This window comes from Phoenix dactylifera, chromosome 17 (assembly GCF_009389715.1).
Source record: "Phoenix dactylifera cultivar Barhee BC4 chromosome 17, palm_55x_up_171113_PBpolish2nd_filt_p, whole genome shotgun sequence".
Lineage (NCBI taxonomy): Eukaryota > Viridiplantae > Streptophyta > Magnoliopsida > Arecales > Arecaceae > Phoenix > Phoenix dactylifera.
This window is the reverse complement of record NC_052408.1, coordinates 15,359,199-15,375,746: the sequence shown is the minus strand read 5'-3', so window position 1 is coordinate 15,375,746 and position 16,548 is coordinate 15,359,199. Positions and strand designations below refer to the sequence as shown.

The 16,548-nt window shown below is 37.2% G+C and overlaps 1 protein-coding gene across 1 annotated transcript; it reads right to left on the bottom strand.

Annotated features, from left to right (window-relative positions):
• Positions 1-736: 736 nt before the first annotated feature.
• On the bottom strand, positions 737-15,836 carry LOC103705575 (probable anion transporter 4, chloroplastic). The gene is made up of 11 exons (XM_039115201.1): positions 15,524-15,836; positions 12,938-13,554; positions 12,665-12,772; positions 8,691-8,846; positions 6,708-6,923; positions 5,740-5,949; positions 4,297-4,434; positions 3,703-3,804; positions 3,242-3,307; positions 1,501-1,585; positions 737-1,370 (listed from the first exon to the last, which is right to left on the bottom strand). The coding sequence occupies exons 1-11, from the start codon at positions 15,576-15,578 to the stop codon at positions 1,273-1,275; spliced, it is 1,851 nt and encodes a 616-aa protein (XP_038971129.1). The 5' UTR covers positions 15,579-15,836; the 3' UTR covers positions 737-1,272.
• Between the last annotated feature and the right edge of the window lie 712 nt (positions 15,837-16,548).

Below are 16,548 nucleotides of genomic sequence, written 5' to 3'. Positions count from 1 at the left end.
TAAATCCTAACATAGGATTATGACAGATACTAAGGGAACCATGAAAAAGCACAAGCAGGGCATCCTACCTCTTGCTATGGTAGACTCGAGCATCAATCAAGATAGCATGACAGATACCTGCTATGTCGTCCCTTAGTGGCGTGCCACTGCCACCGCATGCTAGTACCTGGCATTTTACGTGGCAACTGCTTACCAAGCATGACAAGCACTAAAATTGCTTGGCATGATATGTACCATGCCAATACTAGATTGTTTAGCTTTTAGAGAATCCACCAACCATGTATCGAAAATTTTCGTCACCAAGTAAGATTCCGAAACATAGGGCAACCTTTTATCAGCAGAAAAAGATAATCTTAGGATTCCTATGTCTTGGCCATCATATATAAGAGAGAGAGAGAGAGAGAGAGAGAGAGAGAGAGAGAGAGAGAGAGTAAGACATGACGAACAGAATCAAGAGATGACTTCAAGGCTGGTCACCAGCAGCAGCCAGCATGCATATTTAATGTGTATTTGTATAATTCTGGATCTCATCACCAAAATCCATTTGATTTATAATACCACACAGAATTGCTATTAAACAAATATTTGATCCTCGAACTAAGAATATGCAACAACAGATTATAGGTAATCAAAGTTCACTGTCTCGGTACCAAATTCCATACTGATACCATTATATTACAGGGTTGGTATGTTTGATATGATACCCGCTTCAGCATACTCAATAAGCCGTCCGTACTGAATACTACTTCAGTACCAATATGGTACAATATGGTCCATACTAGTATAATATGGTATAGTTTGTACACATCGATACCGACCGATATGTAATATAACCTTTGTACACAACCTTAACACAGTTTCGAAAGCTTTCATCGCTGTGCGCATAAACATACAACATATCAGCTTCACCATCTCACAGCATAACTGCGAATTACTGCCAAAATGCATGGTGGGCCACCCAACAACAAAAAGGAGAATGATATAGTATCAAGAAAGACGGATTGCTTAAATAACCAAAAAAACCTTTAAGAAAAAAAGATGAGTCTCAACAATGTTTCTAGCATTTTGTATTTTTCTTTTTCCAATTCTCTTGAATTTGCATGTCATCTGAATGATTATATGGCTGTTGTGAGTCGACCTTGCATTGTCATATGGCTACGGATATGGCAAATTTAGCTGCATTTTTGCTCCAACATGACGATGTTGCTTTCTAATCTCTATATCTTAACAGAACTATTTAGTTTGGTAGTGACTGCATTTGCTGCCTTCTTTTCATTCAAGTACTTTCTCACCAGTTGCAAATATGTTCCAGACGAATGTACCAATGATATACAAGGCAACGGACACTTTAAAAACATCATCCCATGAGCCTGTCAACTCAAAGTTTGAATAAAAGAAAATAGATATCAGCATAAAATTGGAAGCTTATAAGTCAACTTAAATTGCTGCATATTGATAAAAACTAAAATTTTTAAAAGATGACTGTTTTGCTGGGCTTGCCTCGTTGAAGGATGTATCCAGTGGCAGCAGTACCAAGGACTCCTGCAAGCACCCCTGCTGTGTTTGATAACCCCAGCAGCACTCCCTGTAGTTCCAAATAGATTTCCACTTTAACCGAGTACAAGAAAAAGAGATTTTTTTTAAGGTTAACCAAGTAAATGCACAAAAGCTAGTCGTTGATCTGATATGTAAAAGAACATCCAGATATTATGAATATATACACCAATATAAATTATATAATGACAATTGAATAAGGTTTTAACAGTCCTAATCATGCCAACTGTTCTTTCTTTTCCTTTCTTTTTCTTTGTGTTTTCTTTTATTGATGTAAAGATTGGGGCCTGTCACCAATTCATTAAGAACATGAAATGGCACATCAGAGCAAATGCCAACTGTTGTTGCTGATCTAATATTGTTTCCAAGCTTCGCCCTATATTCAGGGCTGTCTTTGTGGAAACTGTTTTACTATTAGTTGTCATTTAGGGTAGCTCCTCTCTCGAAGGTAATTGCACAGGTAACTCCTCTCTCAAGGAAATTGCTTACGAGTCCTCTCCATCAGTAGTGTGTTTATTGCAAAAGAGCCATCTCTGACCATCATTGCTGACTCCAAGTTCCTCGATAAAAGCAAACCTCCAAGTCCAACCCTCTTTGTAAAGCATGATCACATGGTGAGTGCTACAAGATGCAACTAGTCATTCAAAGTATAACTACTATGCTGCTCAGATAACTCTCTTTTTGTCTAGTGTACAGCAATAGGTACCAAACTACCAATACCGTGTTGCTGTCATATATAATTACTTATGTGCTATACAGCATTAGGACCTAAATACTTCTACTCTTGTTGGATACTATTATCTCCTCAGATACCCATACTGCTGACTGAGAATGATAAATCCTCTTTCCCCTACCACATTTACAACATTAGTCCCATTGCCTCATTTCCCAACAATGAACTACCACTTTCAATTCCAGTGGTCTAACTTATTACTCTTCCTACCCTCAAAAGCTTGTTACTCTAACACAGGATACCTCCTTGTTTTCTTGCGGAACTAACTGGTCTTTGCTTGACAATATTATTCATATTTTCTCGTGTTATGTGGAACCCTTATACAGGTTCGAGAATTAGGACACATCCCAAAGATTAAAGGCTGTACCATCTTAAGAATCTCCATGTGCTATTAGCTTCTAAGCTTTTCTTATGCCCTGGGAAGGCGAGAAACAAACTGTTACCTTATTTTTTTAAAAAAAAAGACACACACATACTAAAGCAGAGTATCACATCTTTAGCATTCATTAAGGGCAAGCATTTCAAGAATAGATCGCAATTTCTTTGTAGTTAATTAAAAATGTAGTTATTTTACGTTCCTCTACATTTCACGCTGCCAGTTTTTAGGAAGTCACATACACTTCTTATCTAACCACACTCTAGGTTTATAATTTGCATAAATATTAACTTTATTTTTATCAGTATGTTTGTAAACAAACTAGCCATACTAGATATCATGACTGGTAAAAGAAAAAGGTCATCTGCAGAGAATAAAATAAGGTTTAGCTAATTTCATGACAGCAAATTGGCTTTTCAGATGATAACTTGTTACCAACCAGCCTTCTTTTTTATTTTTCAGAACTAAAAAGAAATAGTTCCAAATCATTTTGTTCGATAAAAAGTTGCTACTTCATCATAATCAGATAGTGGATTGTATTCTAATCAATAACTAGGATAAAGGTAAAGAGAGCATACCGCATAGCGTGGACCAATGTCTTGATGATTAGAATACAGACCAGACTGTGAAAAGGCATCACTGCCCTGAAAAGAGAAGGGAACAAAAAGGAATTCAAATAACTAACTAAAACATGCCGCTTTATCAAGATATCCTATTTCCAAGGGATTTGTAAGACATAACTAATGTGACCTCATGTCAGTTACAGTACAGAACAATTTCAATGATAGATACAAAAGAAGTTGAAGTAGTCTGCAGGAAGAATGCGGAATGAATATAATACTTTCAATTTCAAGCTTGCATCAAAACATTTGGTTCATTATAAAAGATATTGGCCATGGTGAAAATGAAGGATGGGGGAGAAAGAAACTAATAAAAAATCTGAAGCACCTACACTAAAGGGAAAATGATAAAAAAACAAGCAGGTAAATTGCTAACCATATGTTGAACACAGATAAACCGGCAGAAAAGCATGTCAAACCTGACTGCATGCCATGCATAGCACCGCTAAGGCAGGAGTACGGACATGACTCAGCTGTGTGAGAAAGAAGGCTGGCCCAAGAAAGCCAATTGACTGCATAATCTGCACCATCAGGAAAAAAGGGTTTCAAGTTCAATACAAATCTGAAGTGACATGTTTTTCTTCAGCTGTAATTGTAAGGTTTGAGAAATTATTTGTATTTATATTTTAACCTGATATGCTCGCTAAGACATTGAAGCCAAGATAAACAATAGAAACAAAAAAAATGGTCGGTGGAGGGGGAGAGGGGGCAAATTACTTGGTGTTGATTAAAATGGATCATAAATTTCAACGTTTGTAAAACTGTCTGTAATCAATGACTTGCTATGACTAGTAATGTCAAATTGTCAATAAATAACTCGCACTAGGTAACCATTAAATTTGAAATATTTTATCCCCCAAAAAAATATCCAAGAATGCATGACATGAACAAAAGCACATGCAAAAGAAATGGTAAGACAACAGGGAAGTTGAATATCATGTCAAGGTGCCGAAATCAAGCATTATCAACCCTGCCTGCACAGATGTGAACATTCCATAAAGTCAAAAACTTACTTTACGAACTGTGGTTATGGAAAGCCCTTTTCCTACAAGCGTATCTGCAATCCATCCTCCTATGTTTGCAAACACAGCCATAGTTAACCATGGCAAGACACATAACAAGCCAGATTCTGTAAGATTAAACTTCAAGACCTGCAGAAAACCAATTGAATATAGAAATTCATATCAATCCATATAAAAGTATCTATTTGTACTTGCGCACAACACTGAGAAAATTGAGATTGTTTTGCACATTTCTTTGCATCACAGATGCACACTCACACAAGGCATGGTATCGTAAAATAAAGAAACATGAAGAAATACGAAAACTTCTGAAAGAAGCAAAAGTATAAGGCAGAAGTTTCCATTCATGAATCCAGTCTGAAGAAGCCACACTTTTAGTATATAACAGAATCATAAGATGTACTAAAGCTACTTTATTTATGCAACTTCTTACAACTCATGGCAGTCTCATTAACATAAAATACTCCATCAACCTTACTGGTGTCAGTTCTATGGCCGATCAGTGTATTAAATTTCTCTTCTACCAGCATTCCAAATTGCTCCAAAGTTCAAACTACATTTATCTTAGCTTAGATGCAGAGTGCACCCAAACTCTGAATTATGAAACCTTTAAATGGGCTAGTACAGATGTCTCTTCTAGGCAAAGATGTTCAAGAAATGCCTCAACAAGGATTTGCTTTAAGTCTAATAGTGTCGTCATAACCATCAAACTACAAATACCTACTTTCCCCTACAAGTAGAATAAGTTATTGTTTTTATATGTTTTCCTTATGCGGTATGCACAGTATCATTCTGTTTGCTTTCCTGCCATATTGTAAAAGGACCTCTTCTTGGAAATATCACATGTTACATGTCATCAAACTGGTTTCAATATCTATAAGTCGATATTTATTAATCTGGCATTTATAGTAAACAAACATAGAAAAGTGGATGAATAATACATGAAGCAAATTTCCAGGTTCAATTTACAACTATCTCAAATGATTTAGTAACAGACAAATACATGTTCAATCTTAACAACTGTTTTAAAGCGATAAAAATCATGCCACTTTGTTAAACTAACATATCTTGTTTTCCTAGCATGGAGTTTCTTGATTGCTTTAGTAATATGATAGGAGAGTGCAACATTCCTGACGTTGAAGGTTGTACCTGAGGAGAAGAGATTGGGAAATGACTCAAGTCATTGGATTACGGATAGATCAAGTAAAAACATTTTTCTTTTGAGAAACATCAAGAGATGCTACTGGACAACTGATTTTTAACTGATGTCCCTAGGTTCATTATGTCGAGGGCTTCCTTCACCTTACATATTTGCCCATAAATTTGTATGGCCCGGTAACTGAATATCAAGTATAGTAACGAAAGTACAATAGCCATCACAAGTTCATCACTAAAATACATCACATGCATATGAAATCATGAAATATTTAATACCTGGTTGTAGTATGTAGGCATCCATGTTAGAAGGATAAAGGTTCCCCAATTATGGCAAAAATGGGATATTATCAGAGCCCAAACCGGACCCTTTGATAAAATTAGCCTCCATGGTATGGAAGAAACAGGTTCCTTCAGCACGCTACCCCCTAAGATAAGCCTCTTTTCCTCCGATCTAAGCTCTGGGTCTTCTTGTGGAGAGCTGTGAGCCTGATAAGAGATTAAATTAAAAAAAGAGGGGAAAAAATGCATGCTGCAGTGATGCTGTGAATCAAGGTTCCCTATACGGTACCTTACCATATAGTACAGTATACCCAATATGATATGTTGCACCCCCATACTAGCATAGGTTCAGAAGACCTTTTCTCACACCCATCCATGGTACTGCCCAAAACCAGATGGTGCATGTAGGTGCAACACAAAACTGAGCAGAATCAGTCGTTCCACCCCATACAAACCAGTTCGACCCCTACGTGGTATTGAACTTGGTACCATACTGGTTAGGTACAGCACACCTGATACTAAGTGGTATGGGTCAATATGGCAAACCATAATGCGAAGTGAAGATGGAGATATATAGAATTTACATTTCCAGTTGCGATACTACTTTTGTCCATTTTACCCAAGCAAACCTTCTTCCACTAGAAGGAAAAAAGATGCAGCCAAAATAAACTACTAGGGAGTAACCAGCAGATGCCCTAGATCATTTGTGGAGCACTATTACTGTTAATACAGCAGATCATTTGAATAGGATAATTCATCCATTTTAAGATCTTGGCCAAACTAAAACTGCAAAATAACAAATGGGTGAATTCGATGGAACACATTCAAAGAAGTTGCACAAGATGAATCTCCGAAAGCCAAAAACATGCATATATGCATGTGTATGTGTGTGTGTGTGTGTGTGTGTGAGAGAGAGAGAGAGGGAGAGAGAGAGAGACTAGAATTTCAAAGGAAAGACAGCTTACTTTGCTTCGCCACAATGCAAACCAGACACTTCCAAGGGATCCAAATGCATAAAAGACAGAAGGCCAACCAAAATTGTGTATCAAAATAGGTGAAAAGGCCAAGCCTGCGACAGAACCTAGATACATCCCACTGTATACGAAGGCAAGTGATCTGCTTCTCTCTGATACTGGAATCCATTTAGAAAGTATGTTGTTCATTGCAGGCATAGCAACACCCTGAAAAGACAACATCACTACATTTAAGCAAAGTCCCAATAAAAAACAAGATTATGTCTGCATGAAGCTATTTAAAATTGCTAGCAGATAATGATAAAAGCTTATAGATATAGCAGTAAGTACTAACTGAAAGAATAACATGACAAGAAAAATTTTGATTACAAAATCAAATATATCAGAATAAAGGAAAATAAGATTTTTTATATCATGGAATGGGTACAAACTTCTTGCATTTACAGTTAAAAAAAAAACAAGGTAATAATCATACATACACAACAAAAAGGGGTCATCCATGTCGCTTGACACAATAAATGTAAAAGATAATTTTGAAACAGATTACAAATCAAGTTACATAACTCTATGGTACAATGGTTAGTTGGCATATATCACAATGGTCACACCCCTCCACTTAGCTACCAGATGTTCTGGATTCAAGTCTTGGGTAGTGCACTCAATTATCTGGGTCTGCGTAATTATAGCGCAGGTGGCTCTCCCTTCCTCGCTCTCAAGAAAAGCTCTATAGTACCATACTACAATGAAATACTAATCCATATAATGGTGATTAGTGGAAGACAAAGTTAATTTAGTTCAACAATTGTTAGCTAGAATTGTATGAGAATAAAACTATGATAGTCCATTCAAATGAGTGGAGAGGCTTTACATGTTTCTCTATTGATCTGCACTTCATGTGCTTTTGCATGTAACACTAGACATATGCATTGATGTAATTATCTATATATCAATGTGCATGCCCAAAAAAACATTTGTAAGATACCGTGCACAGCAAGTGGCTACATGTCTGTATAGTTGTAGGTCCCAAATAATGTTATCTTGGCAGGATATTTCTACCTTTAGACACCTTTCTTAGCTATTGTGGCATATGTTGCATGCAGGCTTAAGTTACAAAAAGCTGCAAATCTTATTCAAATAAAATGGCAAGCAGCCACTTATTGAGGGGATTACTCTATCTAGCCCTGTAGGTACCTATCCTTTGCTAACATAACAGGGAGGTGAGTACATAGATCAATTAATGTTGCAACCACTTCTCCCCTTTATCTCTATTTTCTCTACTTACATTCTTCTTCCTCTCCACTATCATTTTCCTCTTATCCATTATATCTCTCTCTATTCTCATGAATGGACTTTTTTTTGTTGCATTTACAATCACCTCATAGATTAAAACATGGAGTCACAACAATATGCATGAGCCCGTAGCTCACTTACAATTTGCTAACTTCTAGATCATAGTGCAAGCTCTGACTACCAACAAATTCAAAAATCATAGATATGCTCAACTTTTCAAATTTGATTGGTACCATCCTGCAAGCGAGATAGACCTTATAAATAATACCTCTATTTCAAAAATGTACTTATTGATGAGACTGCCAGTTGTGGTTACTATTTAGGGGATAAAAATATCCTATTTGTATAGTATGATGCTAATCTAGATAGTGCTAGAGTATTGCTATGAAAGGTTCTATAGTTCCCCAAAAAGACTAATGGTTCTGCAATTCAACTGACTGATAAATGTTGGCAAACAGTTGATACCAAGATATGATCACAGCATATAACAGGAAAGAGATATCTTGGAAAAGCAACCCTTAAATAATGTAACTGAGATGACGCACAATGAACATCAACATGTAAAAAGACAAGAGGAATAAATTAAATTAGGGCAAAAATTAGCACACTTTTTACTTAAGTCCTAAAATCATTTCAAAGATCAACAGGAAGAGGGGAAAAAATTATATATCAGAAGAAGCCAACCTCACCAATCCCCATAAAAGCACGCATGACAAGTAAGAAAGGAAGTCCAATTTTAGCAGCAACAGGTGTCAGAACTGTTGCAATTGACCACCATATAACACCGAAACCCAGTACCAACTTACCACCAATCTTATCTGCCCAAATACCTCCAACAATCTGCATGTCAGAGCAAGCATGGGAAAGGTCAAAATAAGAGAAAGTCAGAGGAGCATGGTTCCCATAAATTAGATACTATGTGATATTTTATTTATTTGAAAAATCCTATATAGTGAATTATGTTGGAAATATGTAAAAGAAAAGGCCATCCCAGTGAACAAGGCTCCTGCCACTGCGGCTTTTGGAGAGAGTCAGATGTACACAGCCTTACCCCTGCATGCAGAGAGGCTGTTTCTGTGTTTCAAACCCGTAACCCCAGGTCACAATGGAGCAATCTTACCTTCTTTATGTTGCAAACATGTAAGCTTCACATTTTCTTCAATGCAATAATTAAAGATTCAGTTAGCATCTCAAATTAAAAATTTATGTAAAGTGTCATTAGCAACCTGTAACAAAAATTTAAAGATTTCACATGGATGATGAAGAAGGCTCTATTTTTAGACTGAAAGAAGAGCACAAAAAAAAAAAATAGTCAAGAACTTATATATCAGAGGCTTTGAGCAAGTCCCTTCATGTGCTGAATGTGGATTAGGTTATCTTCCTCCTCATCTCTAGCAACCCACTCTGCATAGGCTTCTTTTTTTTTTGAGCATTTTAGTTATATCCCAATGGTGTAAGACCGTCGACTATTTGGGAAAAAGGAGGAAAATCACTTTGATCTCTTGTTTCGGAGAAATAAGTGGCTCACGAGGAATGGAAAGAAACATTCTCTATTTGATCTCGAAGTCCTCATATAACACTTCTTCCAGTCGGATCACTTGTAGGAATGACATAATGCTCATCCATGTTCCACACGGCCAAGGAAGCATCGTTTTTTAATCTAATGAAACCCGGAAGAGATTCTTTCTCGAGGAATGGAAGGCACTACAAAAAAGATAGACTCCTTTTCAAATCACCCCGCGGACTTTACTACTTACGCTTCTCCTCAACCGGTGCGGCCAATCGTCCTCTTCCTTCTTCCATCGCTTCTATCATCCGACATCGATCTCGGCTCGGCCTCCTTGACAAAACAATGTGAACAACGTGCTGAGATAGGTCTAGAGGTGTCTCATCCCCCAAATGACAAGCAATCCTTATTCCGAATCCGCTAAACCATGTTTCTTTTCTTTTTTTTTTGTCGAAACTATCCATGGGCAATGAGTTTCGATGTATTGGGTGTATCCGTTCTTTATTTAAAGAATTATTTTCGTGCTTACGTCATTTTCCGCGTGCCATGTGCCTTGAAGCTCCAGAGTCTATGATCCAAGTCCATGCTATTTGCGTGATGGAAAATAGTAGGAACTGGACGTCGGAAGAACAAATGGAACAATATATCTAGGAGATATTTTTAATCAATGTAATATGATTGATTGTTTTATTTACACATAAAAGTTTAACTTAGCTAAAGAAATATGGTTTGGGTTGATAAGAGAAGATATAAGAGTGGTTTTAGCAATAAAAGGAATTAAGACCAGCACTCTTTGGTAATTTATTAAAACCCTCAGGAAAGGGCAGCCCCCATGTTACCATCTCAATTCACCACTTTCCACGTACAAAACAATACCTCATGTCAATTGAATATATTACTAAGTATAGATCTACATAAGCTATACAAGGTCAGGTAGCATGTGATGAAGCCTTATAGCATTCTCCTACAGCAGGTAACAAGAATAACTACACCTATATGTAACAAGCTAAGGTATTGTATAGGCACGCACCAGTAATTTAATGAAATTTGAGCAAACTTTCCAACTGTTTGTCCATCTCCATGTAGTATACATAGTCACCAAAAACACATGCATAAATCTTATAAATTATGGTCAAGCCAGTATCAGTTCTATGTTCCTGTAATCCTGTCAGTGACTGGTCAAATGCATTCAAGCTCAGATAAAAAGTTACCTACAGTTTCCTTTACCTGTCCTGTTTATGTAGCGATCTTATATATAATTAGGTGACATTAGATGCCTTAGGAAGAACTGTTAGTCAATTCATTTTACAGCATATACATATTAGCTAAATGCACCCTCTATACGCATTTTCAGTCATTCCCATCTTTCTTATACATGGCAAAGTGTTAAATTGTCATAGATACATGATTGCTCGTAAAATAGATGATGTTTTTGAGGATAACAATAAAACTTATTCTACAAGCACCATTAGCACCAAACTCTCACATTGGCAATCTATGCTGAAATTTAGTATCTTCCACAGAAAAGGCGCTCAAGGATTACAATCTGTTTTGACACTAAAGAATGAAAATCACAGGCTTCTGGTAGGTATTTATGAAGTGTTAACATTCTGAGAACTTAATACTGAAGAATCAAAATTAAGTTCATTTTACATAATAAGAACCTTGAAAACAGAACTACTACTCATATAGCATTCTCCAGTCTGATATTAAATAGTCCTTCTAATTCTATGCAAAGGAAGTAAAATTATGTAAGAGTTCAGCATGCAGCCTGTCCAAGCCATGGTGTGCCTCCTATTTCTGCAGTCCTTATAAGCCTCATTAAACAAGTTCTGGAGATATATTTATCACCTGTTGTGTAACCTCACTGATCTTTGCAGAGCATTATTATCCCACTAAAAGCCTCTAGGAAGTTTGAATTAACCATTCATTTACTTTCTCTCCAACTAAAGACACCTAGCTGGAGAAAAAGAAATAAGCAGAGTTAAAAGCCTAGTGCATAGTTCACCAATTTGAACCTTCTACCACCAAACCAATTCTAATGCTTACTACCTTCAAGCCACATCCACACCATCATTAACCCTTATTCCATCTAATGCCCTTACTAGCAAGCTTAAAAAGGGAAGAAGGCCTACCTTCTATAACGGGGGGTCTACCTCTTGTTGACCTGATACCAAAAGGATCGGGTGGATGAAAAAGGTGATAGCAGCAGAGGTTGCTATATCCACTTTCTCTTCTCTCCATCTGTTTCTTCTGTCTATTCTTCTTTTTTTCATTTTCCTCTTTTTTTACATTTTTTAAGTATATCATTAGAAACTTAATTAGGGCTATTCCTAGATCTGGGGCCTCAAATAAATAAACTTATGTGGCAACATCAGATTAGATTAGTTTTTCAGTGTAAACAAACCGTTATAGCATATGGACATCTGTTCAAGTCCAGCAGATATTGAGAGCAAACGCCTAGAACCTCAACCAAAGAACATTGCATAATCATTCTTATAAAAATACCTACATATGTGAATTGACATCAGACCGAATGCACCCAATATTTAAAATTAGCATATTTGTATGATTTGGAATTTTTGAACAAGTTAACATACATCCAGAATAGACATCGCATATATTATATCTGTCACTTAGTAGTCCAAATCTCTTGCCACAAAGAGAGAGAGAGAGAGAGAGAGAGAGAGAGAGAGAGAGAGAGAGAGAGAGAGAGAGAGAGAGTCTGCATGAGACCTATTAACTTTAAGGTTTAACCAAAGTCCAAAAATCAAACCACAACACCCATGAGAACAAAAAAAAAATCACAATCATAAAATAAAACTAAAAAAATAGTATCGACATCCATATAGCCTATCTTTGTCAGAACACACTGCGAAAGTGCAAATATTTGAACATACTGAAATATCAATATATCATGCATTGCATATTCTCATGCACCATCCAAGAAGGTAAGCATGTTCAACAATTTATCTCAACAAATAATACAACAATGGTGAAATTAATTAGATGATAAAATGAATCAAAGGGAGTGGACTATCATCTTATGAAGTCTCACTGCACTATACTTTATGGTGGAAAAAGTAATTGATATCAAAGAAAATTTCTTAATTATGTCGCTGTTTAAAGAAAACCAAGAATCAAGACAGACCTGAGTAAGAAGGTAACCCCAGAAAAAAGATGACTGTATTAGGCCCATAGTTGCTGGATTCCATTTAAACTCTGCTGACATTGGAAGGATCGCAATGCTCATATTCACCTGAATTACATGACATCAGTTTAGCAAACACACAGAGACATTATAGTCAAAATCCAGAACCACACAGGCATGGATGCATGCATAAGGACTGCAAAACACAAAGAGATATTTCATTTGAGGTAGAATGAAAGTGACTGCTACAAATAGAAACAGAGACTAGCTTACTCGATCCATGTTGCAGAGAAGAAATGCAAAAAAGCATAAAAGCACAATCAACCAGCGCTTAGGAAACCACTCCCACCAATGAGAAACTTTCCTCACATCTCCTCCTAATAAAACTGCTTCACTGGGCACTTCTGAAGAGTTCAATGAATCCATTTGTGATCCTGTTATTTCATATTGCTCTGATCTGAAGTCAGCATGGGGTTTTATTGCTGAATGATACTCTGAATTGTGACGAGGACTATCTGATATACCAATATTATCCAACTTTCTTGGCTGCAACCAACCATTATTTAGCGGGTCTGAAGAAAGAAAGCATTCCGTTCTTGCAGGACTTCTTCGCTTGAGATTAATGATGCTCAACCTTCCCGTAGAAAAGTTCGCCAGAGAACTTGACAGAGGATGTTCCATCCCCCCAAGAAATGCAACTCTCTTAACCATGGTAATCTTATCTAAACCACAGTTAAAATAAGTTGTGAAGAAGGCACACCTAACAACATTAGAACTTTCTCTTTGAACAGACAAGCTGAAATTTGCACCCCATGCCAATTGCTCTCCAGGAAATGTTGCATGCACCTTTCTGTCGCGTGCAGTAGGCCGCTCTGCTTGATAATTTTTTCCTGCCGATATCATTAAAACCATTTATTCTGATAAACACTGCAAGATTCAGTGGAGTCGTTCACATCATCTTAAGATTATCAGTAAAGGGACACAGAACTTAAGCTTCATTATACAAATATTTTGAGAATGTCAATGCCCAGAATCTTAGAATCAAAATTTTGATATATATCAAAAAAGAAAAAAGAAATTTGATAAGAACAATCACAGAATTTAAGAAACATGTGCATGGTGTTAAATTTTAGCAATTGGCAATGGTTGAAGAAATGGCTTCATGTTTTCATTGAAGCAAAATAATTATAGATACAAGATGTCAGCTTTTAAGACCGCGTAATTTAGGTGTTTCGTTTAACTTGTTTTACCAAGTATACTTCGCATGAATGTCTTCCACTTGATTAGGATTTAAAATAGAAAGGACAAGTTTTAACTTGTAGAATTTATAAATTACGTCAATTTTGTTGAGGATTGCAAGATCATGCACATCGCATGTTAAAGATCAATGGACAGCTCCTACACACATTTAGATCATTTGACTTGCTAATAACAGGGCCCTAAGAATGGATGGCATTGAGTACAAGTCCTCAAGGATTCACATTGAAATTATCCACTTTCATTAGGTTATTTCTTCAAACGCAAACCACTATTATATGAGATTTAGAACTAATGAATAATACTCTTGAACCTCGCCTTGTCACATTAACTCAACCAGGGCTCATGGACAGTATAAACCAAGGATCTAGATCCCACGACTTTGCCTCGAGGAAAGGCCTGAAGACAAGGGTTGTGAAACCAACTTCACTGACCAAACTAGCAGGTTGAACCTTGGCATTGCAGGCTCATTGCACTTGACCCCAACCAAAGTTAACAATTCCCCTGTAATTTTGTATCATAGATTTGCCTGAATCCATGCAGTCAAAGTGAATTAATGCCTTAAGTAGAACCTACTTGTTCATATACATCAAACTGAAAGAATAATTAGGAAATATACCAAAAGTAATGCAAAGAAACACTGCTGAACTATCTGCTTATCAAAATAAGCAGGATAATTTGGAGAATATTCCATAGATCATACCAGAAGATCTTGCAATCAAGTCATCTTGTGACTGATTTAAGGCATGAGATTGACACAGACAAGCGCATGCAGTGAAAAATCATCTCATTTATGGACAAATTGGGAATATCATTTATTTGTTAATATTATCTTCATTCGGCCTAGAAAACAAACCATGACATGAAAGAGAACCAAATTGTAATGAGAATTGAGCAAGAAACACAATATCCAATATTTTTTTTTTTAAAAAAAAAGGTAATATTATCATTTTTATGGAAAGCACTTATCACAGGATTCAAGGAACTGCGAGGTTAAATAATAAATCAAAAATCCATACAAATTACTTCGATCCCCACAGCTCTTAGAGTCATTTACTTCCTCCAAGAACCATCACCCATACCCTACATTCCTAGATTCCCTAGCATTTGAAAATAAATCTCTGGCATAACCAATACATCAATGCAGCATATAATCGCAAAAAAAAAAAGGAAGGTTCTTGGTGACCCAGAAAACTATGACAACCCAGAACAACAAAAAAAAAAAATCAAGAAAATGCACGAACAGAACATGTTCTTGAGAAAATACCAAAACAGATCAAGAACCAATAAGCAAAAAAAAAAGATCAAAGAACCTGAATTTAATTCTACAAACTCCAAATCAAGAAATTAACCACAATCCAAACAAGAAAGAAAGAATAAATAAGAAAGTGTACCAACAGAATGGATATATTCTGGAAAGAAGACAATATTAGATGAAGAATCGACAACTAAAATAATCAAAGAAACTGGCACCAATGCAGCATATAATCTCACAAAATTTTAATTCCACGGACTCCAGCTAGAAATTAATGATTCAACAAAACAAGAAAAGAAGGATAACTACAGGTCAAGAATCCACCACCATGAAAAGCTTAAAAGAACCTGATACGAAAGGGGATCCGAAGCTTCTGCCCGAGATCGCAGCTCCCATCGCCATCTCCGACCCGACTCGAGCTCCCAGAGAGCAGCAAGAAGCCCCAATCCGCCAAAACGAGAACGAATCGAAGAAGAAGAGTAGGGAAAAAAAATCCCTAAACCGAACTCAAAGGTCCGGATTCTGCCCTCGCGCCGAGCTCTTCTCCGAAGGAGCAGAGCAAGAAGGCGGAGGAGAAGAGGATAAACGGTGGTGCGCCCTCTCGAGCACACACGGCATGTCTGGCTTTCAGAAGCGGGAAAAAGGTCGGACGTTGCCCGCTGGAGGTATCTCCACCTGTTGATAAAGCCCAGATGAGGGGCCGGGCTCGTGCCCACGTCGCGTTCCAGCTTCGGAACGTAACGCTTGGATTATTACGTGATATTTCGGGGCCGTCGGATCTGGGAGCATCTCCTCGGCCGTAACGAAGGGCTGGGAAAAAGCCTGTAGCTGAAGGGTGACTTCGGTCGCACCAAAAAAAAAAAAAAGTGTCTTCGGTGAATGAGAGAGGAGGAATGATCGTGCGTGACGAGGGGTCGATTGCAGCCGTTGAGGTCTCGATCCGACGGTCCCTGGTTCGAGATGCTGTTGCGGTCTGGAGATGGGACCACCGACCACGGTAGCGGCCACTCATTCAACAGACCATGATGTGATTATAGCCGTTAAATTAGTGGATGTTTTGCTTTCGTTTGATATACCATTCCAGTCCTGCACGTCTGATCAAAACTGTTGAGCCAGCATGTTGGCAAGGTTGGTTCTCTTGAGGTCAAGATTTTTTATTTTTTTTTATAAGAAAAATTTCTACCAGGCTCCAGAACCCTTAATTTTAGTGAATAAAAATATTAGACATCTCGTCCTCGAATTAGATCGATCTTCTTCACCTCGTTTAATACCGAGGTAAACAACTTCGGCAAAAATGGAGGAGCCAATCGGCACGTGTTAGTAAAGACCGGCAAATATAGCAACACTGTTGTCAACACGCGATCAGCGTGAT

Coding starts and splice junctions, on each gene's coding strand:
- LOC103705575 (XM_039115201.1), bottom strand. CDS start 15,578: ATGGCGATGGGAGCTGCGATCTCGGGCAGAAGCTTCGGATCCCCTTTC. Junction 6,924..8,690: donor CTTTTATGGGGATTGGTGAG/GTTGGCTTCTTC, acceptor TTGTCTTTTCAG/GGTGTTGCTATGCCTGCAAT. Junction 1,371..1,500: donor TGGATACATCCTTCAACGAG/GCAAGCCCAGCA, acceptor TTGAGTTGACAG/GCTCATGGGATGATGTTTTT.